At 38.3% G+C, this 24,884-nt stretch overlaps 1 protein-coding gene across 9 annotated transcripts in view; it reads right to left on the bottom strand.

The window, feature by feature from the left end:
- Positions 1-24,884, bottom strand: part of NDFIP2 (Nedd4 family interacting protein 2) — a 71,143-nt gene that overhangs the window by 26,579 nt on the left and 19,680 nt on the right. For all 9 annotated transcript variants that reach the window (XR_014071216.1, XR_014071217.1, XR_014071218.1 and 6 more), the window contains exons 2-3: positions 11,006-11,171; positions 6,518-6,651 (exon numbers count right to left, since the gene is read on the bottom strand). Coding sequence is in view for 6 of the 9 variants with exons in the window: in XM_081549850.1 (XP_081405976.1) it covers positions 6,518-6,651; positions 11,006-11,171 (300 nt within the window). In the remaining 3 variants the exon portion in view is untranslated. The remainder of the gene's footprint in view (positions 1-6,517; positions 6,652-11,005; positions 11,172-24,884) is intronic.

Below are 24,884 nucleotides of genomic sequence, written 5' to 3'. Positions count from 1 at the left end.
CAACAAACATTGACAGAACACCCATTCTACATAAAGCTTCACTTCCTGGTACCTGGGATACATGAACGAACATAAAACCAAGATGCCCGACTTTCTGAAGCCTATATCCCAGTGAGGGGAACCAGACAACAAATGAAGATAAAACAAATAAGTTACTTACAAAATTATTAAAAGCTGTAAATGTTCTACAAAAAAAAAAAAGGGAAAGGATGTTTAGAATGTTAAGGATTACAGTTTTAAATATGGAGGTTGCACAGGCCTCATTAAGGCAACACTGAGCAAGGACTTAAAGGACAGGTAAGGTATGGTGGCTGTGTATACAGATATCTCACAGAGGAGTGTTTCAGGCAGAGGGACAAGCCAGTGCCAAGGTCCTAACATAGAATCAGACCTGGCATGTTATAGAAATAGCAAGGAAGCTGACATGGTTGAAACCACAGTGAATAAGAAAGCAAACAGGAAGAAACAATGTCAGAGAGTCCACAAAAGAACCCTGGGTTTTACTGAGTGAACTAGGAGGTCTTACAGAATTTTTAACAAATAATGACATGACCTGATCTACAAATACATTATCTCCGTTTTACATACACGTAATCTCTCCTGGGTGTTAATGTTTCAACTTTGTGTTGGTACAGACAGAGCTCAGAGAAGCTAAGTGCCCTGCCCAAGATCACATAATTAGCTAGGTCAAGGCAGGACTTGAACCCAGGACACCAATGTTCTTTCCATCCAAGCATGGCTGTCTCACTACATATGTTGTTTTCCTGAAGGAAAAAGATTTTCAAAACCATACTGCTCATTGTTTAGGCAAAAAGATCCCTTAAACTCTGCAATCATATATCCCAGGCAACCTTCTGATGATCAGTGTAATCACTAGCAATGATTAAATACATATTAATAAATTTTGTATCATTTTAAGCTAATTCAAGAAATAAACAATAAAGCATAGTAGGAGCTCCAAAAAAAACACTGTCAATATGATGGCAAGCATATAAATATTTCATATTCTTCTGAAACACCAGTCCAAGAGATTTTACCGTAGGGACATCATTTTTACAAAGATAGGTGACATATACACAAAGATGTCCTCTACAACATTAACACTGGGAAATACACTCTTGAAAAGATTCTAACAGTTCACTAGAGAGGAATGGTCTCTATATTAGAGTATATTGATTCCATGGAATCTCATTTAACCATTAACATAACAGAAAATATACAAAATGCTTAAAAAAATAAAAGATGGTAGCTACACAATAATTTCAATTACATTAAGCATTGACTTAGAAGCCCTAAAATTAAGAAAAAATTCAAAACAAACTGTCTTAGGACAGCAATAGTATTTTTTCTTTCTAATTTCCCACACTGGCTGTTTTAAAGAAAGCATTCATTAACTTAATTAACTGTTATTTATTAAACACTAAGGATGTGCTAGGTAATAGCTAGGTATTAGAAATCATCTTGGGGTTGCGCATAATTTATTAAGTGCTAGCTTTTGTGTCAAAATTGTACTCACATACAATTTTAAACAACGTACAAAAAAATGAATCCTATCCATTACATGGTTATAAGATGAGACTAAGTGGCAAGCCATGTTTAAAAGTTTTATACAATGAATTATGTGAAATACAAATATTTTTCATAGAAATATTAAAAATGGGAATGCATCAGTAAATCTACTGAGTCATCACATAATCATACCTTCAACCCTACACAATAAAAATAAGAAACAGTAGAAAACAGTATTGTTTCCAAGTGTCCTGACTACCTACATTCCCCCAATGAAACTGGGTTTAAGAAATACTTTCAGTTCATCTAGTTGAGATTTATTTACAACTGAAAGTACTCAAGGCAATGGCACCCCACTCCAGTACTCTTGCCTGGAAAATCCCATGGATGGAGCAGCCTGGTGGGCTACAGTCCACGGGGTCGCTAAGAGTCGGACTCGACTGAGCGACTTCACTTTCACTTTTCCCTTTCAGTCACTGGAGAAGGAAATGGCAACCCACTCCAGTATTCTTGCCTGGAGAATCCCAGGGATGGTGGAGCCTGGTGGGCTGTCGTCTATGGGGTCGCACAGAGTCGGACACGACTGAAGCGACTTAGCAGCAGCAGAAAGTACTCAAGTGCTAATCAGACCAGTTTTTTATCTGAATCAGGTATAGAAACTCATACTCAATGATAATCTGCAGAAAGAGGGTGCTGGAGCAGGGGGATAGAAACAGACAAATTTGAAAGATTTTTTACAAGGGTCAAAGTTAGTTTCTTTGTACAACTCTGTTTCTACTTTCCATAAAATTTTACACAATCTTCACAAGCTAGAGTTAAAATAGTATCAGAAGCAAGTAAAAACGGCAAACTTTTCTTTATGGGCATATTCCAATTCAGGTGGAGAATCACATTACTTTCTAAAATAAGACACTGGAAATGACAGTGAGGGGTTCTAACAGTAACACTTCAGTTTTCTCTCCAAAAGGTAAAATCACTTCTATCTCAAGACACAGAGAACAAGACTTAATGATTCCTACTTTCTCTTTAGTTTTGATCCAATAGAGTGGAAGTTAGGGCAACAGAGGACGTAAGGTCCTTACATGCTTTACTGGAGTGGGTACCCATTCCTTTCTCTAGGGGATCTTCCCGACTCAGAGATTGAACCTGGGTCTCCTGCACTGCAGGCAGATTCTTAACCATCTGAGCCACCAGGGAAGCCCTAAAGACCTTTACCATTTCCAAAGTCCCCAGGGAGACATTCCGAGAGAAGGAGCCACTGTCCCACGTCACCGAGAGAGTGTGCATGTATATACAAACGTGTACATAAACACACGTGCACTGATAAAAGCTCCACCCCTTACAGATCTGTCCTCCTGCTCTATAATTCTCTCCTCCCAACATCAAAAATCCTTACTGACTGAGCTATATTTATGCCACAGTCTTAACAGAAACTTACCTAACTCTCAAATGGAAAATGCATCAATAATAAATTTGCGGTTTACTATCTTTACTTATGTGCCCAAAACTACTTACGATGATGTTTAACTCTGTGTGTGCTGGAGGATGGGAGTGGGAGAAGGTGTGGAGACGGTTGTGGCTGATGAAAGAAACCCGACCACTCACCCATCAGACAAGCTACTCGTTGGGCACTGGTCTGTTGGTGGCAGGGTGAGAATGATGCACATACAAACACGTTCCTCCCCACCTTGACCCCTCACCTCATTCGAGCTTTCCTCCATGACAGGATATTTTGTGTTCTTTTCCTGAACAAAATGGGGATGAATTCAAGATTTGAAATGACACCTCTAAAGTCTAAGGCAAGAAAAAAAGGTAACAAACTCTTGCCCTGCTTGCAGTCACAGTAAAATGTAAGTAATTCCCCACTTTTTACATGACTGAAGAATAATAGCATACACACATCTCATTCCCTATTACAAGATAGCCGCTCCTTTACCAGAACAGGAAATAACATAAGCATCTATCACTGACTCGATTACTAAGACAGGAAAATGGGGGAGAAAGGGCAGTGGAATCTTTGACCATCATTCCGGAATTCTGGGGTGGCATGTGTTCAAAGGACAAAAAAAAAAAGTGAACTGACAAACGTAAGTTTGTAGGACTGGTACATTCTTTCTTTGTGTTTTAACCTCAGTTCAGTTCAGTTCAGTTCAATTGCTCAGTTGTGTCCAACTCTTTTCGACCCCAAGGACTGCAGCACACCAGGCTTCCCTGGTCCATCACCAACTCCCGGAGCTTACTCAAACTCATGTTCGTTGAATCAGTGATGCCATCCTACCATCTCATCCTCTATCGTCCCCTTCTCCTCCTGCCTTCAATCTTTCCCAGCATCAGGGTCTTTCAAATGAGTCAGTTCTTCACATCAAGTGGCCAAAGTATTGGAGTTTCAGCTTCAGCATCAGTCCTTCCAATGAATATTCAGGACTGATTACCTTTAGGATGGACTGGTTGGATCTCCTTGCTGTCCAAGAGACTTTTAAGCACCTTCTCTAGCACCACAGTTCAAAAGCATCAATTCTCCGGCGCTCAGCTTTCTTTATGGCCCAACTCTCACATCCGTAAATGATTACTGGAAAAACCATAGCTGTGACTAGACAGACCTTTGTCGGCAAAGTGATGTCTCTGTTCTTTAATATGCTGTCTAGGTTTATCATAGCTTTTCTTCCAAGGAGCAAGTATCTTTTAATTTCATGGCTGCAGTCACCATCTGCAGTGATTTTTGGAGCCCCCCAAAATAGAAGTCTCTCACTGTTTTCATTGTTCCATCTATTTGCCATGAAGTGATGGGACAGGATGCCACGATCTTAGTTTTCTGAATGTTGTGTTTTAAGCCAACATTTTCACTCTCCTCTTTCACTTTCATCAAGAGGCTCTTTAGTTCTTCACCTTCTGCCATAAGGGTGATGTCATCTGCATATCTGAGTTTATTGATATTTCTCCCAGCAATCTTGATTCTAGCTTGTGCTTCATCCAGCCTGGCATTTCTCATGATGTACTCTGCATGTAAGTTAAATAAGCAGGGTGACATATACAGCCTTGACGTACTTCTTTCCCAATTTGGAACCAGTCTGTTGTTCCATGTCCAGTTCTAACTGTTGCTTCCTGACCTGCATACAGATTTCTCAAGAGGCAGGTCAGGTGGTCTGGTATACCCATCTCTTGAAGAATTTTCTACAGTCTGTTGTGATCCACACAGTCAAAGGCTTTGGCATAGTCAATTAAGCAGAAGTATATGTTTTTCTGGAACTCTCGTTTTTTTGATGATCCAGCGGATGTTGGCAATTTGATCTCTGGTTCCTCTGCCTTTTCTAAAACCACCTTGAACATCTTCAAGTTCATGGTTCATGTACCCTTGAAGCCTGGCTTGGAGAATTTTGAGCATTACTTTGCTCGAGTGAGAGATGACTGCAACTGTGCAGTAGTTTGAGCATTCTTTGGCACTGCCTTTCATTGGGACTGGAATGAAAACTGACCTTTTCCAGTCCTGTGGCCACTGCTGACTTCTCCAAATTTGCTGGCATATTGAGCACAGCACTTTCACAGCATCATTTTTTAGGATTTGAAATAGCTCAACTGGAATTCCATCACCTACACTAACTTTGTTAGTAGTGATGCTTCCTAAGGCCCACTTGACTTCACATTTCAGGATGTCTGGCTCTAGGTGAGTGATCACACCATCATGGTTATCTGGGTCATGACGAGCTTTTTTGTATAGTTCTTCTGTGTATTCTTGCCACCTCTTCTTAATATCTTCTGCTTCTGTTAGGTCCACATCATTTCTGTCCTTTATTGTGCCTATCTTTGCATGAAATGTCCCCTTAGTATCTCTAATTTTCTTGAAGAGATCTCTGGTCTTTCCCTTTGTATTGTTTTCCTCTATTTCTTTGCATTGACCACTGAGGAAGGCTTTCTTATCTCTCCTTGCTATTCTTTGGAAGTCTGCATTCAAATGGGTGTATCTTCCCTTTTCTCCTTTTCTTTAGCTTCTCTTCTTTTTTCAGCTATTTGTAAGGCCGCCACAGACAACCATTTGTAAGGCCTCCTCAGACACCAAAAAGAGATACCTCATGTCAAAGGGCAAAGGAGAAGCTCCAGCAAGATGGTAGGAGGGGCAAAATCACATTTAGAATAAAACCCCATACCCGCCGCCAGAGACGCTTGCAGGGCTCAAACAAAACCTTGTACTCACCAGAAGACCCTACAGAGACTAAGCCAGACCTGCCTTTGAGTGTTTGAGTGTCTCCTGAGGAGGTATGGATCAGCAATGGCCTGCTGCAGGGGCAATGGCTCTGGGTGCAGCAGACCTGGGTATGGCTAAGCCCTCTTGGAGGAGGTTGCCATTAACCCCACCATAGAGCTACCAGAACTTACACAGGACTGGGGAAACAGACTCTTGCAGGGCACAAACAAAACCTTGTGCACACGAGGACCCAGGAGAAAGGAGCAGTGACCCCACAAGAGACTGACCCAGACTTGCCTGTGAGTGTTTTAACCTACTGTGAGTTCACTCATAGAGTCACTGGACTGGCTGCGCTAATGTATAAAAAATGAATAGAAAATAATAATTTATAATTATACGTATGGACCACAGAATCTAAACTACATAAGCAAGGAAGTAAAGACACTAAAGAAACTTCATTAACAGTGAAGAGGTCAACGGGGTGGGGGTAACTTGAATGAGGAAGTCAGAGGGATGGCAAGGGAAGAGTGGGAGGGATGAGTCTTAGTACAGGAGATGCCTGAAATCAAGTTTAGAAAATGATACATTGTTGGTAAAGAGAACACCTAGATGACCACAATCTGAGACACAGTGCAGGAAAAGACCAGCAGAAACAGAAATGAGAGGGGTCAAGGAATGCAGAAGGTGTATTTCACTCAAAGAGTACCAAAACACGATGACACAAATGAGCAGCAGTACAGAAAATACTAAAAAAAAAAAAAAAAAAATGCATGCAGAGAGAACTATCTTGGATATTATTCTCAAAAGGAAACGATAACATTGTCTTACTCTTTGAGATGTTTCTGCTGCTGCAGCTGCCATCGCAGCAGCTTTGGCCTTCTCAGCTTCATCGTACGTGGGAAGAGAGGTAGCAACACTGTAAGGAGGCGGCACAGGATAAAACTCACTGTAAACTTCTGCATCTGAAGGAAAGGGTTTTAAAAAAAAGATAACCATTAAAACAAACTAATGACATTTTTATAGCCATAATACAATTTAACAAGTTACAGAATGCCACCGAGGATGATCACTGCTATTTGTAGTCCTGCATTATAAGCTATATAACATATAAATTATTAATACATCATATTCTTGGGAGTCCTGTATTTATTGAGAAAGGACTGATAAATATCATCCAGAGACTGATATACAAAACAAGAGCATCAGGAATGAGACTCTGAAAATGTATGCAACACAAATGAGGTAAGAAACGCACCATATGTGAACATGCTCTGTGTCCCCACTTGCTGTGCTCAGAGAATTTATCTGCCCATAATTTCACAGTCAAAAAAAGTAAAAACAGCAGGAATAGTAGTTAAAAAAAAAAAACACACACTGAAATAGCACTAGACACCTGCTATACCACTTCTAAATACATTAACCTCAGCAACTCTGAGGTTCAGAAAAGTTAGGTGATTTGCCCAGGATCACACAATCAAGAAGTGGCAGAACCCAGGAGTTTCCGGACTCCAAAGACTTTGTTCCGCTAATATATGATGTTAATTTTTCTACATAGGCTAATTTTAGCAACTCCTAAGCAAACTCAGTATTTCTCTTTGCTAAAAGATTGATGCTTTTTAACTCTTTTTCACTCCTATCCCATCTCCCATTTTCCCTGCATCTACCTAGCTCTTTAGGTTTTCTTTTTCTGGAAGAGCTTCTCCCTCCTCAATTTTTAAGCTATTTTTGAAATATGATCTCCAGAAGTACATTACGATAAACAATTTTTTTTAAGCTGCAACATTTACTGCTAACTTTCATATAAGTAAAATCATATACATAGGTCAGTCGACTAAGATGTGCTAGAATTACTGACATAAATAACAGGCAGATTCTAAGAGTAGTACACACCACAATGTTTAACATTACTTCTGTGATTTCCTCTATTATAATGACAACATTTTCACATTTTCTATATTGCTTACAATTTTACCTATCTTTATCAGACTTTCTTGCATTTTCAACGTGAAAACACACTACACTCCAGCAAAATTTTTCCTATTGTGTTTTAATGTCTATGCTGCAGCTGCTGCTGCTAAGTCACCTCAGTTGTGTCCGATTCTGTGCAACCCCATAGAGGGCAGCCCACCAGGCTACCCCATCCCTGGGATTCTACAGGCAAGAACACTGGCGTGGGTTGCCATTTCCTTCTCCAATGCATGAAAGGGAAAAGTGAAAGTGAAGCCGCTCAGTCGTGTCCGACTCTTAGCGACCCCATGGACTGCAGCCCACCAGGCTCTTCCGTCCATGGGATTTTCCAGGCAAGAGAACTGGAGTGGGGTGCCATTGCCTTCTCCATTTACTGTCTATAGGTTTTAAAAATAAGTATTTTTAATGCTATCAATAAGAGCTAAGGGTCTGAAGTTAGGCAATTTTTAACTTAATAACAGGAAGTGGTGAGCAGCAGCCTAATACTGAATGTTATCCAACAAAAGGCACAAGAGTCACAAATTCTTAGAAAAGACTTATTATTAGGATGTAAAAACACTGCACACAGTCAAGTAGATAGATTTCTTTAGTTCTGAAGACTAAAGTAGAAGCAAAACTTCAGTAAAAACAATGATTATGAATTTTAAGGCAATAACATTAAAACTATAAACTTTTAAAACTGAAACAATGGTGGCTTCCTTGGTGGTCTAGTGGTTAAGAATCCACCTTGCACTGCAGAGGACACAGGTTCAATCCCTGGTCCAGAAAGATCGACATGCCTCGGGCCAACTAAGCCGGTGTATCACAACTACTGAAGCCCGAGCACCCTAGAGCCTGATCTCTGCAACAAGAGACGACACCACAATGAGAAGCCCACACACCGCACTGAAGAGTAGCCCCTGCTCACTGCAACTAGAGAAAACCCCCACGCAGCAACAAAGATTCCACACAGTCAAAAATAAGATAAATAAATATTTATATAAAAACCTGGAACACTGGCATATGTTATCCAAAGTAATGAGATCCTTTACCTTAAAACTAGATATGTAACATTGTAAAGCAATTATTCTCCAATTAAAAAAAAATATATGTAAGTTTTTAAAAAGTTTTAACACCCAAGATAGAAAAAATACCTCTGCCAATAACAGGTAAAAGTTGGGAAGAAGCATCTTTAATTTTCACTTGTCAATTTTACTTCATTTTCTTCTCCCCTTTAAGGCAGAGGTTGGTTCTCAACCACAGAATGTGAAGTCTAGGGAGTTCCTATCCTAGCCCTCCTTCTTGGAAGTTGTGTAACCTCAAGCACATCACTTAAATCCTATGAAGTTCTCCTTTCTCATCTATGAAGCAGACCCAGCGACACTATTACTTGCTATTATGGGATAAAACAGAACAGTATTCAAGAGGACTCTGTAAAAAGTAAAGCATTATATACAAATGTTACCTTTTATAACTGATGTTGCTCAGATCTATAAAAAGTCATAAAGTAACCTACTGAAGAACATAATCTCCACAGAAAACAGGCACTGTCCATACCTAAAATAGAACATTGACCAAAAAGCTAAAGAAAAATAGTATAATAGCTTTCATTAAGCAGAGACCCAAAATTCTAGAATTACTCAGTTCTTATGCTCAATTAGTCAGGGATGGTCTTTTAGCACAGGTGAAAAAATTTAAAAGACCAGGAATCATAAAGAAGATGGTGAGAATAACTGAAAATCTAGGTACCAGGCTTCTCTTGTTTCACAGCTGAAATTCACCTAACCTTTAAAAATATCATGCTACATTATCAAAACTACTATACATCATAGAAAAATGAGAAGCTTCTCAATTCATTTTATGTTGCTTTCATAAAATTTTGCTTTCAACCTTGCTTTCCAAAAGTTTGCTTTTTCCAAACCAAAAAGACAGTACCATAAAAAGTTACATATCACATGAAAAAAGCTGCAAAAACACTAAAATATTAATGAACTCAAATCCAGGAAAGACTGAAACATGATAACAGAAAGTCCAAGAATGTAGGGATGGATTAGCTTCAAGAAGAAATATGTTAATAAAATATTTCATGACAACAAAAACTGAAGGAGAAAAACCACATGATTTTATAATAAGAAACCAAAAAGCTGACTCCCCAGTTTCTGGCCTGCTGGAGCCATTTACTGAAATTGGGAAGACTGTCAAAGGAGCAGGCCTGGTGGCAGAGGAAGAGGCTATATACAGCTGTGGTGGCTTTAAACCACAGTCTACTCTTTGAAACACTTCCCATGAAGAGGTGGAGACTAATCCTTCAATAATCCTGAAGAGAGACTAAACTGACTCACTTCTAACAACCTGCACTGTGACTTTTGAGGCAATGTAACCCGTTCCATCTGGCTTTCTCTCAGAACGCCTGTTCTTAGAAGCCAGCCCGCATTCAGAGACGAGCCCAGGCCACAAGACGAGGCCACCAATAGCTGTTCTGACCAACAGCCTCAGCTGAGGCCCCAGTTGAAGCCTGCCTCAACCAGCAAATGTGTGAATAAGGAAGCCTGAAATTGCTTCCATTGGACAACAATCACAGGAGACCCTAACAGAGAACTTCATCATGGAGCCAAGTTCACCCTCCAAATTCTGAGAATTGATAATGATTGTTATTTTACTCTATCAGGTTTGAGGCAGTCTGTTAAACAAATAGTAACCACAACAAAGGGACATTTAGCAAAGGTGCTTTCACTTTTAGCATCTTCCATCACAGAATGATTAACCTAGCATTACCGGGAAAATATAAATTGTGGCCAGAGAAACAGATGAGGGTATTCTTAAGAATGACCTGAAAGGGTTAGATGAACAGTAGCAAGTAAGAATCACTGCCTTGTATTCAAGAAATATTTCCATGTGCAGGAAGAAACATTATGTACACCCTTCACCTCCATTCACATATGCTCACCACATTCCCACTCCCATTCATCATGAATAATACCTGGTTTTATGACTATACAAGTAAACACACACATGTACGGGTATGTTTATACATGCATGTCTGTAGGCATTATATGTGTGCATGAATCTATAGGTATGTGTATTTCTTCCAAAAGTTATATAGATTAGTCCACTGGAAATGGATTCTAGCAAGCATAAGAAAGCTTGACAAGCTACATTTTTAAATTAATTTTTAAAACAGTGAGACACATAAGGCACAGAGTAAATTATTTTATAAACTATCTTTTATAATTTGTTTTAAAAAAATCATAAAACTAGAGAAGCCCATTAACAGACTTGATAATTATATAAAACCATACTGGTAAAAAAAACAAAAAAACTGAGTTATTAAAACTATCATAAGTAGTTCCCTACTAAGAGCAACAATACCTGAAGTTGTAGGTACTTCCACGGTAATACTACTGTAAGGGGGAGGAGAAGAGTCAGTCTCCTGTCCAGATGCTGAAGGAGCGGCCTGCACGGTGTGTGGTGCTGGGTTTGAAGTAGACAGCTGCTCTACAGCAGATGATTCTGAATTATCCTCTTCATTGTGAAGCTGAGAAAACAAAGGAAAATGAAAACATTAATGTGAATCACATTTGTTTTTTAAAGATTATTTCAGGCAAAGAATCGTTTTCCTTTTTTTTTTTTTTTTTTTTTAGCTAAAAGCAAGCTAAAATAGCATTTAAGAAGATGAATAAAATTTTTGAGAGACATCATCAGTCATTAAGTTTAGAATTTTTATAATTTATAAAAAGAATAAAGTTCAAATTTTTAGGAATTTATAGAGAAAAAAGGTAATGATAACAAACAGATTCAAGTTCACTCAATCCTGCAATACATATCGTCTACCACATATTAATCCCTGTGTACAGCAAAGTAAAACTATTACAACCACAACACCATATCTATATACTAGTATCTTATGTAAAATGAATTAATGAAATAGAGTAACAATTTATAAACATTCTAAAAATGTGGAATACTCTGAGGTTTTCCTAAGTACCAAAAGAACTACTTATAAAGCAAAATAAGTCACTGTGCATATAAAACTCTGAAAAATGTTCTTCATTACAACCAATTTATCAAAAGTTCAATATATACTGAGATCTTTACGGTTTAACTCATTTAACCCTCACAACAAAGGAGAGATTATTAGACTATTATCCCCATTTGACAGGCTAAAAGAAAAAAAAAAAACCAAAACAACCCTGGACATGTGGAGACTTAGAGTAATTTGCCAAACATCACAATAGGTAGGAAGGCTAAGCCATGAATCAAATCCAAGCAATGTGGCTGCACATCTCCTACTTTATAGTAAAAAAAAAAAAAAAAAAGGCTTGTCAAGAGAACAAATCTGCATGCTGTGATATAATGCATTTTTAATTTTAGAACAGGAAAATTATTACTCCACTTTCTATAAGCTTCACTAAACTTACTTTCTCTGTACCTTAGTGACTCCACATGTAAATTCTAAATGAAACCAAAATTCTCACAGAACTGTAAAATAATATTTGAAAATCATCTAGCATAATGCCAAACACACAAAAGGCATTTAACAAATACTAGTTCTACCCTTCTTCTCTTTTATTTAATATAATTTATTTTATAAACTCAAAAACAGAAATTATGCAGTGCTTCAGTCTAATAAGTAGTCACTAAAGAATTTTTTAAAATATGTGAAGTAAAACAGGAGGTCAATTTACTTCACTGCTGTTTGGATGTGTCTCGGGGTAAGAGATTACACTAGCAAAACACTTTTGTAAGTTCATAAATGTATTATAATTTTTAACAAAACAAATCAACCTAAAATCATCTCAAGAAGACAGCTTTTTTCACAACACTGTGGAAAAACGTTGCCTGTCATTCCAGCAAACAATGAAGGTTTCCCACCATCAAGCTACCAACCAACACCGCCAACCACATTCACTGTACCCTGAGAAGAACTCATGATGGTGAAAGAAAGGATACAGGCCCTAGGTAGTTAAGAAGCACATGTGAAGAATAATTTCAATAAGCCCAGACTTTAACATCTTCTGCACAAAGGGCTTCCCAAGTGGTACAGTGGTAAAGAATCCACCTGCCAATGCAGGAGACACAGGAGGGACTGGTTCGATTCCTGGGTTGGGAAGATCCCCTGGAGGAGGAAATAGCAACCCACTCCAGTATTCTTGCCTGGAAAATCCCATGGACAGAAGAGCCTGGAGGGTTATAGTTCATGCAATCACAAAGAATCAGCCACAAATGAGCAACTGAGCACATGTGCACACATAGAAAAGGACTAAAATCATTACCTGCAGACGTCTGTTTTTGTGATTAACAGTATTCTTCTCATGTTCTACTACTCCCCTGGCCCTCCTCCAAAAAAAAACTCCTACAAATTCTGGCTTCTCCCTAACCTCTTCAGAAGAGTTCCTCAGACCTACCTGAGAGGTTGTCTCCTGGGCTCCAGTCCTCAGTAAGGTCCCCAAATAAAACATAACTTACAATTTTTAGGTTATGCGTTTTTCTTCAGTCAACAGCAACAAAATTTATGTAACAAAATTCACTCACAGAAAGTGAATTCAAATAAGCACAAAGTCAACTCTGTATGAGCTTTCACATTTATTTACTTGCAGGGCTTTTCTAAGTAGGCACTAAATGAGCAACCTCTTGACTAGCAACACGATGCTCTAGGGTCATAAAGCATATTCCATGTTTCCCATTACAAGGCACTCAGGAGGGCTCCCGATGCATTCAGTCACCTCTGACCACATTTTAAGAGCAAAAATGTCAGATGAACAAGTCAAATCAAACAAAGTACAGATATATACTTAGAAATAGCCTATATTTAGTAATTTAGCCTATATGAGTATATTTAGTACATGTAGAACTAGTATTACTAAACAAATAATAGTGAAGGTGTCCAAAAAAAAATAGGAAAACCATTTCTCCATATCTCCTGTTAATACTGCAAATGGAGATGAACTGTACTAAAAAGAACACCCTACATGACAAGCACCTCTGCCGTAATTACTCACAGGAAACACCCCTAACACATCGAATATGCAAATATGCTCCCCAGAATGACCAACTCTCTTCTTCAACCTATCAAAACATATTCACATAACTACAATAAAAGTAGTTACTACAGACACTTCTACATATGATCTCAGAAATAAAAGTTTTGGAACTTATACAACACACCAATTAATTTCAGCCACCCTACTAACACCTTCAGTTTCATTCTCACAAAATTATAGCATACAGTGAACAGTTGCTCTGTGTCAACAGTAAAGCCCAATAATTCAGTCAATAGTCTCTATCCACTGTGGCACAGAACTTCCAACTCATTTTAAATGTAACACTGTAATTTTTTACATATCTTTGGTGTCTCCACAGATTAACCTACAATGTGATGAAACAAACTTATTTTTAAGGCAGGACAAGAAAAATTTTAGCATAAACATTTTTCTGCTGTTTTGAGTCACTGTCCCTTCCCTTTTAGTGTGCACTGTGCATTCACTATTGACTAGACTAGATCTCCTTAGAAGACACGGGAATGCCTGCTCACCCCCAAAAAAGCAATTTCCATCTGGTGCCAGCAAGGTAACTCCTCAGGAGATAACATTGCTTTCTCGGTCCTGTAAGGAGTCACAGTGACCCCACTACTTACCTTGGTGGAGTATGTAAAGTGTCAATATGTTGTTTAGTCACTAAGTCATGTCCGACTCTTTCAAGATCCCATGGACTGTAGCCTGCCAGGCTCCTCTGTCCATGTGATTTTCCAGACAAGAATACCAGAGTGGGTTGCCATTTCCTCCCCCTCCAGGGGATCTTCCCAACCCAGTTACTTTGATATATAACTTTTTGTCTCAAAAACTTACATATTTGTGCTTTTACTTTTAACAGCAATCAGAACTTTCTGAAAGATTGTCTCCTGAGTTACAATCTTCAGACTGGCTCAAGGAAGAATCTCCACTTCTTTCTCAGATGGACTACTGTTTAATTTTTTCAACACCTGACTGCCTTTCCTCTAAATTCACACAGGGTTCAAATTAAGTAATATGTTTATCAAATTAGACAACGTCATTTGTAGAAATTTTTCCCTAATCATGCTGTTATGCTGTTAAATGGTTCTATTTTACATTCTGTATCAACTTCTTAAACAGCAGAAAAAGAGGGGAAGAGTGGGATGGGATCCACATATATACAGTAATGAACAAGAAGGCTCTGTGTTGCATCCATACATCACCTCAAAAGTTATCCTCCTAGCTTGTCCTATTTATGAGCCTCTTGGAGAAAAAAAAAAAATTATGGGCAATAGCACATGAAAATTAAAGTATCTTTAACCCAGCGACCAGGGTGATGAAAAGCTGCACAGGAAAACACAATTTTTTAGTCTGAAGGATATATCTGTAGCTAGTTATTATATACGTACATTAAGTATTTTTAATGATGAGAAAGCTGTAAGCATTATGATTAGCTAGTTGGAGATCTAGCCTTCCTGTGTATAAACTACTGTTTCTTTAATTGGAATTGGCATGTCTCCTGTGCATATTCCTTCATTCTATCTTAAGGTGATAAAACATTAAGATAATAACTGGAAAGTCCGCTTTTGAGAAGCTAGAGGTCTCACTGAACGTTTTCTAAGCATACTAAGATAACAATTATGGATGTCCTATAAAATGTTGTTTAGTGAACTCTACGCAGTACCGGGGCCTGGTGGGTTAGCCAGCAGTGTGGCCTTTTCTTTTTTACCTGTCATTTCTTTCTCTGGTCTGTTTCAATTTGGGCACAGAAACTGAATAACAGGGAAGAACTGTAAGAGTGCAGGGCAGGGGGGTTGCTGGTACTCTTTGTTTTTTTTTTAAGTTTCTATAAAGAGCTAACACATTTTGTATACTGCCATATACTGACTACGTTAGTACCAGAGGGCAAAAGCTGGAAAGAAGAGTTAGTAGTTGCAAGGGGACAAAGTTTAGCTCAATTTAAAATTTTTTTTAATTTTTTAGTTAGTACCTTTTAATTTTTAGAGTACTCGCTTTTCTGTAGGGCAACAAATCCTTTCAGGCAGATTTTAGACAACTATCTGGCAAGACTGTTGTATAACTAGGAAGAACATACAGCTGTTTTCCCCAGGACACTTGATGCCTGTTGCACCAGGGACCCACTCATTTTAGACTTTTCTTCACCTCTTTCATTCTCAAAAAAAATAGCACGGTCAGTCAACCAACATCTAATGGGATTTTTGTCCTTTGTACAAAAGTAGGAGATGACAAAGGTTTATTCTAACCCTAAGGTAACAAGACTCTATGAAAAACACTCTGGTAATCTCTGTCAGTCAATGTTGCCTTATCCAACACCTGATTTAGAGAAGCAAACAGAGAAGGGTTACAATAAAATCAATCTGTAGCTGTAGAGTCAAGCTACGGAGTTTAGTCACCCAAGAAGAAAGTAAGCTGCCTTATCTATACTCCTAAGGGTAAGGTAACAGCCGGTGCTAAGAAATTTCTACAAACAGCCCAAGTATTAAAACCAATAGGTCAGAAGACAGTCGCACAAAACACTGCTGCTTAGCAAATGGAACTAGATTTTTGTACCAATAAAAGTGAATTTCAGCAGTCTTCCTCATGCACACATATACCATTAAACAAATTAACAGAATCTTCTTAATTTTAGGTTTATTTCCCCACCAAATTTTTTCCACTAAACTTTTGCAGTGTCTGGATACCTTTCCATTAATGAGAGAGAACCTACAATAAAGCAGTGATCAGGAAATGATGCAAATGATTAGAAAAGAGTGCATAAGGAACAAGTAAATATTAATGAAAAATATCCCTAATTTTTAGCTTCTTCTTTTGAAAGTACAGAAGTTTGGCTGCAGTTTTATATTTCATAATATAATACAGGTGAATTTCTGCTGGTCAAAACCTTTCTTGCTTGTACGAGAGAATACCATTATTTCATGGTGCTCCACAAAGAACACCATTGGCTTCAGAGGCTCCATGACCTGAAGGATTTTTAAAACAAACGTTTAAAGCCAAGGATCAATAGATATTTTATCAAGACACAATTGTCTTTTAAATAAAAAGGGCTTTTATTTTATTTGTAAACTGCTACTGTCTGCTCATGTTATGTCCACTGAAAGAAAGATGTAAAAAGTTATGTACAGTATAACTGAATTTTTTAAATAATAAGAAAGAAACACAACATTGCAAGTCAACTGTATGTCAACAAAATATTTTTAAAAGCTATTTCCTACAAACTTCCCGTCCCCCTAAAGAAGAGAAAAGGGCAGATTATTTGTGTAATACATATAGGCAATCAAGATTTCTGGAAAGATACAGAAGAAACTACAAAGAGCCACAGGCAGGGAAGAGATTTCATCATCCTCTACTATCTGACTTTTCACCCTGAACATAAATTAATTTGAATTTTTAAATTTTTAATAAGTAAAACCAAAATGCAAAAATCCTCTAATTTCTGGTTTGGCATATCTCAGAAGCAACAATGTTAAGGTAAACACGATATCCTAGGATAAAAAAGCTTTTTCCACATAAAATATCATCATAATATTATAATAGTTCCCCTTTGGGTTTATGTATATACAATCTTCTGTTGAAAATGACACAATCTGAAACTGTAACCACAGAAAAAATATATTTGAAGAACTAATGAGCAACTGTATCTGTTTTTTGAAAAGAAAAAAGAGAGAGAGGCATAATTAACAGCAACAGAGTGATTAAAAATACAAGACTGATTTTATATTGTCACACTAGACAGTTCTGGGCTGCTGACCTAAATATCCACTCATTAAATTCACTTCTTAAAACAAAATTAAGCATAATCACATCCTACAAAGGGGTTCTACATTAGTCACTCAGGTGTGTCCAACTCTGTGACCCTACAGACTATAGCCTGCCAGGTTCCTCTGTCCATCAGATTTTTTTTCAGGCAAGGATACTGGACTAGATTGCCATTTTCCTCCTCCAGGGGATCCTCCATGACCCAGGGATCGAACACGCATCTCCTGTGTCTCCTGAATTGCAGGCAGATTTTTGACCTGCTGAGCCATCAGCGAAGGCCAAAAAGGGGCTCTAGGCTCTGTTAAATAACACATACACTGCACTGCCTAGTTGACTTTTACACACAGTTCAGATCTTAGCTTAAAATCAAGTTCTCAAGAAAATCTTTCCTATCTCTCAAAAGGAGGAAGGACTTTAACACAATGTATGAGGACTCTAACACAATCTTTTAAGCCAGCTTTTTCACTCTCCTCTTTCACCTTTACCAAGAGGCTCTTTAGTCCTCTTCACTTTCTGACATTAGGGTGATGTCATCTGTATATCTGAAGTTATTGATATTTCTCCCAGCAATCTTGATTCCAGCTTGTGATTCAAAAAACCAAGATCATGGGATCCAGTCCTATCACTTCACGGCAAATAGATGGGGAAAAACTGGAAACAGTGACAGACGTCATTTTCTTGGGCTCCAAAATCACTGCAGATGGTGACTGCAGCCATGAAATTAAAAGACACTTGCTTCTTGGAAGAAAAGCTATGATAAAACTAGACAGCATATTAAAGAACAGAGACATTACTTTGCCGACAAAGGTCGGTATAGTCAAAGCTATGGTTTTTCCAGCAGTCATGTATGGATGTGAGAGTTGGACCATAAAGAAGGCTGAGCACCAAAGAATTGATGCTTTTGAACTGTGGTGCTGGAGAAGACTCTTGAGAATCCCTTGGACTGCAAGATGAAAGCAGTCAATCCTAAAGGAGATCAGTCTTGAATGTTCATTGAAAGGACTGATGTTGAAGCTGAAGCTCCAAAGCTTTGGCCTCCTTTTGCCTATGCAAAGAGCCAACTCATTGGGAAAGTCCCTGATGCTGGGAAATACTGAAGCAGGAGGAGAAGGGGACGACAGAGGATGAGATGGTTGGATGGCGTCACCGACTCAACGGACATGAGTTTGAGCAAACTCTGGGACATGGTGAAGGACAGGGAAGTCTGGCGTGCTGCAGTCCATGAGGTCGCAGAGTTGGACATGACTTCCGACTGAACAGCAACAGCACAATCTTAAAGCACCCTGTTCTTCTCAGCTCTTATCACAATAGAAAGTATTTGTGTAATCATTCATTTACAATCTGTTTTCCCAGCTAAAGTAAGAGCTCTACAAAACTGGATGTTATGTCTGTCTTGTTGAACACTATGAAAATAAGCTCCAAAGTATTTGGAATCAGCCTTGGTTAAAACAAAAAAAAAAATGCAATATAAGTCACTTGGCATAATAGCATAAAATGGAAAGACTGAAGAAATAACCTTGCTATAATCCAAGTACTCTGAAGTCTCTGAGAGAGTGAAGTCGCTCCGTCCTGTCCAACTCTTTGCAACCCCGTAGACTGCAGCCTGCCGGGCTCCTCTTTCCATAGGATTTTCCAGGCAAGAATACTGGAGTGGGTTGTCATTTCCTTCTCCAGGGGATCTTCCAGACCCAGGGGTTGAACCCAGGTCTCCCACACTGCAGGCAGACTCTTTACCATCTGAGCCACCAGGGAAGCCGAAATCCAGGCTGTGATTGCAGGCTCAGGAACTGATCATGAAGTCTCTAACAGCTAGTTATTGCATTAGGAAGTTAAAGGAGAAAGAGTTAAGAGTATATGTACATCCCAAAGACCTCCAAGGAAAAAAGAAACCAAACAGATGGGATAAAGATCTTATATAAATTTCTATTTTTAAAAGAATTCAGGCTCCCGTGAAACTCCTTTCTATGTGCTAAAACTGCAATCTAAATACGCTAGATTCTAAGATTATTCTCTTTGAATACAAAATGCTCTATATACTACACTCATTAGTCGTGTTCATAATCCTTTAATTAATGGGTCTGTAGCCTGCCAGGCTCCTCAGTCCATGGAATTCTCCAGGCAAGAATACTGGAGAGGTAGTCATTCCCTTCTCCAGGGAATCTTCCCAACCCAGGGATAGATCCCCGGTGTCCAGCATTGCAGGCAGATTCTTCACCATCTGAGCCACCAGGGAAATTCACATGACAAGTACCTGACCTTACTCTTAAATGTTTATGTCAACAGAAAAATAGTCTTCTCAAAATTCTATTTGGCTTTCTCAGACCTTACCTAAGAAAACACATATTTACAAATCTGCCCTATAATTATGCCTCTTTAGCAACAGATGAATATGACCTCAACACAGATTACCAATAGATTATCATAGACCAAGGGGGAAAAAGAGATAAAAGATAAAAAGAAAGGAGAAAAAAATATGTGTACCAACCAGACTGGCAGCTTCTCACACTTTCTTACATCTAAAGTTGTCTGTCTACATAGCACTGCTTTCTCTCAGTCTCCCCATAATCTCTCAATCTAGCTCACATTAACTCAGCATGAAAAGACCATGAATGTCTATATATTTCATCATAGGAAGATGTTCAGTTTCAGCCCTGCCTGCCATGGTTTTGTACCAAAATATGTGTTACATAACATAAAATATGTTTAAGTTTACTTAAAAAAAAAAAAAAAACACTTCATTTTTCAAATCTGGTCACTAACTTGGGTTTTGGTCTCTCTACAATGCAAGCAGCGTTTTGAGGTATACTTATTGACTATGCTGTGGTCTTAAGCAATTAGGTTATCTATGGCAGACATGGGACTGTCCCCCTAAAATCCTGTCCATCCCCCTTTCATTACAGATTCACAATACCTTGGGTGAGGCTGAAGCCACCATATTCCAAGACTATACCCTGACATTCTACATCAGTCAGGGTACAGCAACTCCTTTGGCACAGCAACTGCTTCCCAACCAACCTCGCCCTCCTCCTGGGCAGGATGCCTGGGTCAAAGGTGGGCAATAAAATAAGCGAAGATTATCCACTTAGAGAACATAGAAAACTGCTGTGGAAATAATAATACCGAGCAATTTCAAGGTTTATGATTCCCTTAAGTGGTTTGAGGACCATAATTTAGAAACCTTAATGGAGAAAGTACTGCTACACATTTTTTATAAGCAGAAGAAAATTTTAATGATGATGTTTAAACTTATGAAAATATTCAAATTCTGAGTTTTCAAAAGAGCTCCATGCTTCGATTTTTACAACATATCAGTATTTGTAAAGAAATAAATGCGGCCTGCCATTCCAGTTCTACAAGGATCAAGTCATTAGCTACTGCGGTGGCCCAAGGGCCACGCACTCTGAGGGGAATTCAGGATGGTGAAAGATGGGGAACTTTCTGTGCTTTGGATGTACAACCCTTAGACAGTGGAGATACACATCTAAGAAAACACTTCAAATGACCTCAGATTCTTACGTCTTCCCATCCACAGAAAAGTACTAAAATCACTCACTTCAGATGTCTGATTTTGTGATGAGTAGTAGTAATCTTTTTATGCTTCACTATAGGGTTTTCCTGGCAAATAAAGCTCATATACATCCTGGCTCCTCCCTTATTCTCTCCTCTTGGAGGAGTTTCTCTAAGCTGAGGGGCTATCTCTCAGGCTACAGTCCTCAGTATGGTCCCCGAACTCACAACATGTACATTGTGAATGTTTATTTCAGTCAACATATCCTATCCAGCATAAGCAATGATTAGCATAGTGAAAATGGCAGCATGCAATGAAAGGTTCCCTTCTGTTTACATAATCAAATTAAGTAAGAACACTTCCACAGATTTTCAAAAAGTTACTTATTTGCATGTGCCAAAGTAAGCCAGCAAACGCAGTACCGGGTCAAGTACAAAAAGCCAAACTGGCTAAGGAGCATACTTCATAATAAAGAACTGAATCTCAGATATTAAAATATGTGTGTGTGTGTGTATGTTAGTCGCTCAGTCGTGTCGGAGTCTTTGCAACCCTATGGACTGTAGCCCACCAGGCTCCTCTGTCCATGGAATTCTCCAGGCAAGAATACTGGAGTGGGCTGCCATGCCCTTCTCCAGGGGACCTTCCCACCCCACGAATTGAACCCAGGTCTCCCACATTGCAGGCAGATTCTTTACAGCTTGAGCTACCTGGAAAGCCACATTAAAGTATAACAATATTGAAGAATCCTTGCAGCACTATTTCTTATTGACTTTTTATACTCTTTTAATTTTAGTGAAATCCTACAGAACCTAACAACTCTGTGGAAAGAAACCTTTACCTAAAATTCAGCAGTTCTTTAAGGATTTCTTTCCTTGCCATTAAAGTCAAACACAATTGTATTTCATACTCTCCTTTTAAAAAAACAGAATAGCATGATCTCATTCTTATTACATTATTCCTGTCTATAAGCACAAATGGAATGATGTCCACCAAATGATGTCAACATAAGATATTTTTGGCTGGTAAGATTTGGGTGGCTAAATTGCTTCTTTTTCTGTACTTATACTGCCTGTATTTTTAAAAATAGTTATGTATCCCTTTTTATGAAAATAAAAAAAAATTATAAAAACATACTTTAGCCCAGTGATTGACTGGGAAAGTTTTAAGACTACATCCAAAGAAACTAATCAGAAACAAGATTTCTTCATAAAGCTGTTCAACACAGTGTATCATAATGGAAAACGGGAAACATCCTATTCATCCAAAATAGAATAAACACTGTTATCAACATAATAGAATACAGCCATTTAAAATGGTGCTTCCAAAGGGGCTTCCCAGGTGGTGCAGTGGCAAAGAACTCTCCTGCCAACGCAGGAGACACAAGAGACCCAGGTTCAATCTCTGGGTCGGGAAGATCCCCTGGAGGAGGAAATGGCAACCCGCTCCACTATTCTTGCCTGGAAAATCTCATGAGGCTACAGAATCAGCCAGGACTGAGAGGCCAAAGGATACTTGATGAAATAGGAAATGCTCATGATGCAGTGTTAAAGAATTAACAAGACTATGTGTATGTGTAAATCATATATTATTCATCTTATTTGAAGTAAGATGAAATGTTAGCAGTTTCAAAATGACTGTTAACAGACAAATGGGTAGCATGGGTGCTTGCAAACTATTCTCTTGGTTTTTTTTTTTTAACTTTTCTGTATTTTTTCTAAGTTCTCTAGAACAGAGATCAAAGAAAATACGAAACAATCTTTTTTTTGTTCTTAATGTAGGACAGCATGTGATAAGTTAAAAAGGTTTCCATCTATGCTTAAAGGAACAAGTTTCTACAAGTCAGAAAACTGACATTTGTAAAACTTCTCAATAATACTAAAAAGAAAATCACCACAGACTTTGCATCCACTCAGTAACCTTTTATAACCGTTACCCCATTACCGTATTTACAAGAAAAGAAAATCAGGTACATAAACCCAGATATTATCATGTTTGTTATTTTCCATCAACCAGTTAACGGTACTACACATAAAGTAGTATCAGCATGTATCCATTTGAATGTGATGATATTCTAAAGAAACCCATTCTAGAGGTCAAAATGATTCATGAAGCTTTTTCTTTGTCTCTTTCCCACCTATAATAAGAGTATTCTTCAGGGTGCCCTCTGGCCTTAAATAGTTGTTAATCACATTATGTATCTGTCTACATAATCTGTGTATATGTGTTAGTCACTCAGTCGTGTCCAACTCTATACGACCACACGGGCTGTAGTCTACCAGGCTCCTCTGTCCATGGAATTCTCCAGGCAAAAATACTGGAGTGGGCTGCCATTCTCTTCTCTCAGGGATCTTCCCAACCCAGGGATTGAACCCGGGTCTCCTGCATTGCAGGCAGATTCTTTACCATCTGAGCCACCGCAGTAATACTATCTACTCCTCAGAGCTTCAATGAGGATGGCACTAGCGCTTTCAGCAAGACAACATCAATGTTCCAACTGCTTTGTTCTATGGCCTAGCCGAAAGAAAAAAAAAAAAAACTAAAACTCCACAAACTTTCCACCAACAACTCTGAGAAAATGTTCATTAAGCACCCAGCATACCAGCAATAAACTACTGTGGCAACAATGGCTGTGTCAGTCACTGCTCTTCCACTGTAGCCCTACATATAAAGTGTGGACGGTGCTTCCCTCATCCAAACTGAACTGCGGAAATCAGGTATGTTCACATCATCTAACTGCTGGATGGCAGGAATGTGCAAAAATGATAGGGACTTGCCACAAGGACATAGGAACAGATGGTCAACTCTGAGATTACCTGAGTTTCAAAACGATGGTAGTGTGAGAGTATAATCAACCAAGTTAAAAGCCATGAATTCGTACTAACTGAGATGAATAAGTAAACTGGAGGCTACAGATGTTCTTCCTTACAGAATTCTACAGAATAAATGCAGAAGAAACGACAGAATTCAGAAATCACCATTTGACAACCATCACTGTAAATCTTTCAGATAATAATAACCAGGGAGCTCTAAAATCAATGCGTCAAAGTATGATTAAAGGTCCTTTGTAGGGTATACTATAAAATACCTCACACGACTCGTTCCAAAACATTAATCTAATCCATAACAAAGAAGATTAAAGAATTGTTTCAGATTAAGGGAGACAAAAAGACACAATAACTAGGAACAATAGCTGATCAGGGACTAAGATCCTAATCTAAAAATAAGTTGCTGGGGTTTTTTCAAAATAAAAGACATTAATAGGGAAGCTGGTAAAGTATATTTATAGATTACAATACTGCATTCACGTCACTGATTTTGATAACCACACATTGGCTTGTAAAAGAATGTCATTTTTTTTTTTTAGAAAATATACACTGAAATATTTAGATGTAAAAAGATAACATATCTGCCATTCACTTTCAAGTGTTTCAGAAAAATACAGCATGTATGTATATATACACATATATACAAACAAAATATCACAAGGCATATGTAATAAAATATCAACATTTGAGGAAATTGTATGAATGGTATACAGGAATCCTTTGTACTAATTTCCCATACTTACAAGTCTAAAATTATTTTAAAATGAAGTTAAAAATCAAAATGCAATAGGACAAGAAAACAGAAAAAATACATTGCATAAACAGATTAATTTAAAACTCTACAATCCCAGCTTCTAATTTCCAGTCTATCACTAGAAACCTATATGATCATTAAAAACCTGAACACTGTATAGACTGGTCACTTTTCAAAATGATTTCTCCACATTTCATCAAAACCCTATTTTCCCTAAATGGCATTACGGTACATCTTTCAAAAGCCTCTCAAACAAGAATGTTAATCCTCACCCCACTCCCCTTGTCTGGAAACAAGAAGACAAAGAAAATGTTCTTGGATATAGCCAATACAAGATCAAGCGTCTTTCCTGAAGTTCACACTTCCACACAGTCCTCCAGACTTCTTTCTCTAA

Source organism: Giraffa tippelskirchi, chromosome 12 (genome assembly GCF_054371585.1).
Source record: "Giraffa tippelskirchi isolate mGirTip1 chromosome 12, T2T-mGirTip1v1.2.pri, whole genome shotgun sequence".
NCBI lineage: Eukaryota > Metazoa > Chordata > Mammalia > Artiodactyla > Giraffidae > Giraffa > Giraffa tippelskirchi.
This window is presented reverse-complemented; position numbering and strand designations above follow the sequence as displayed.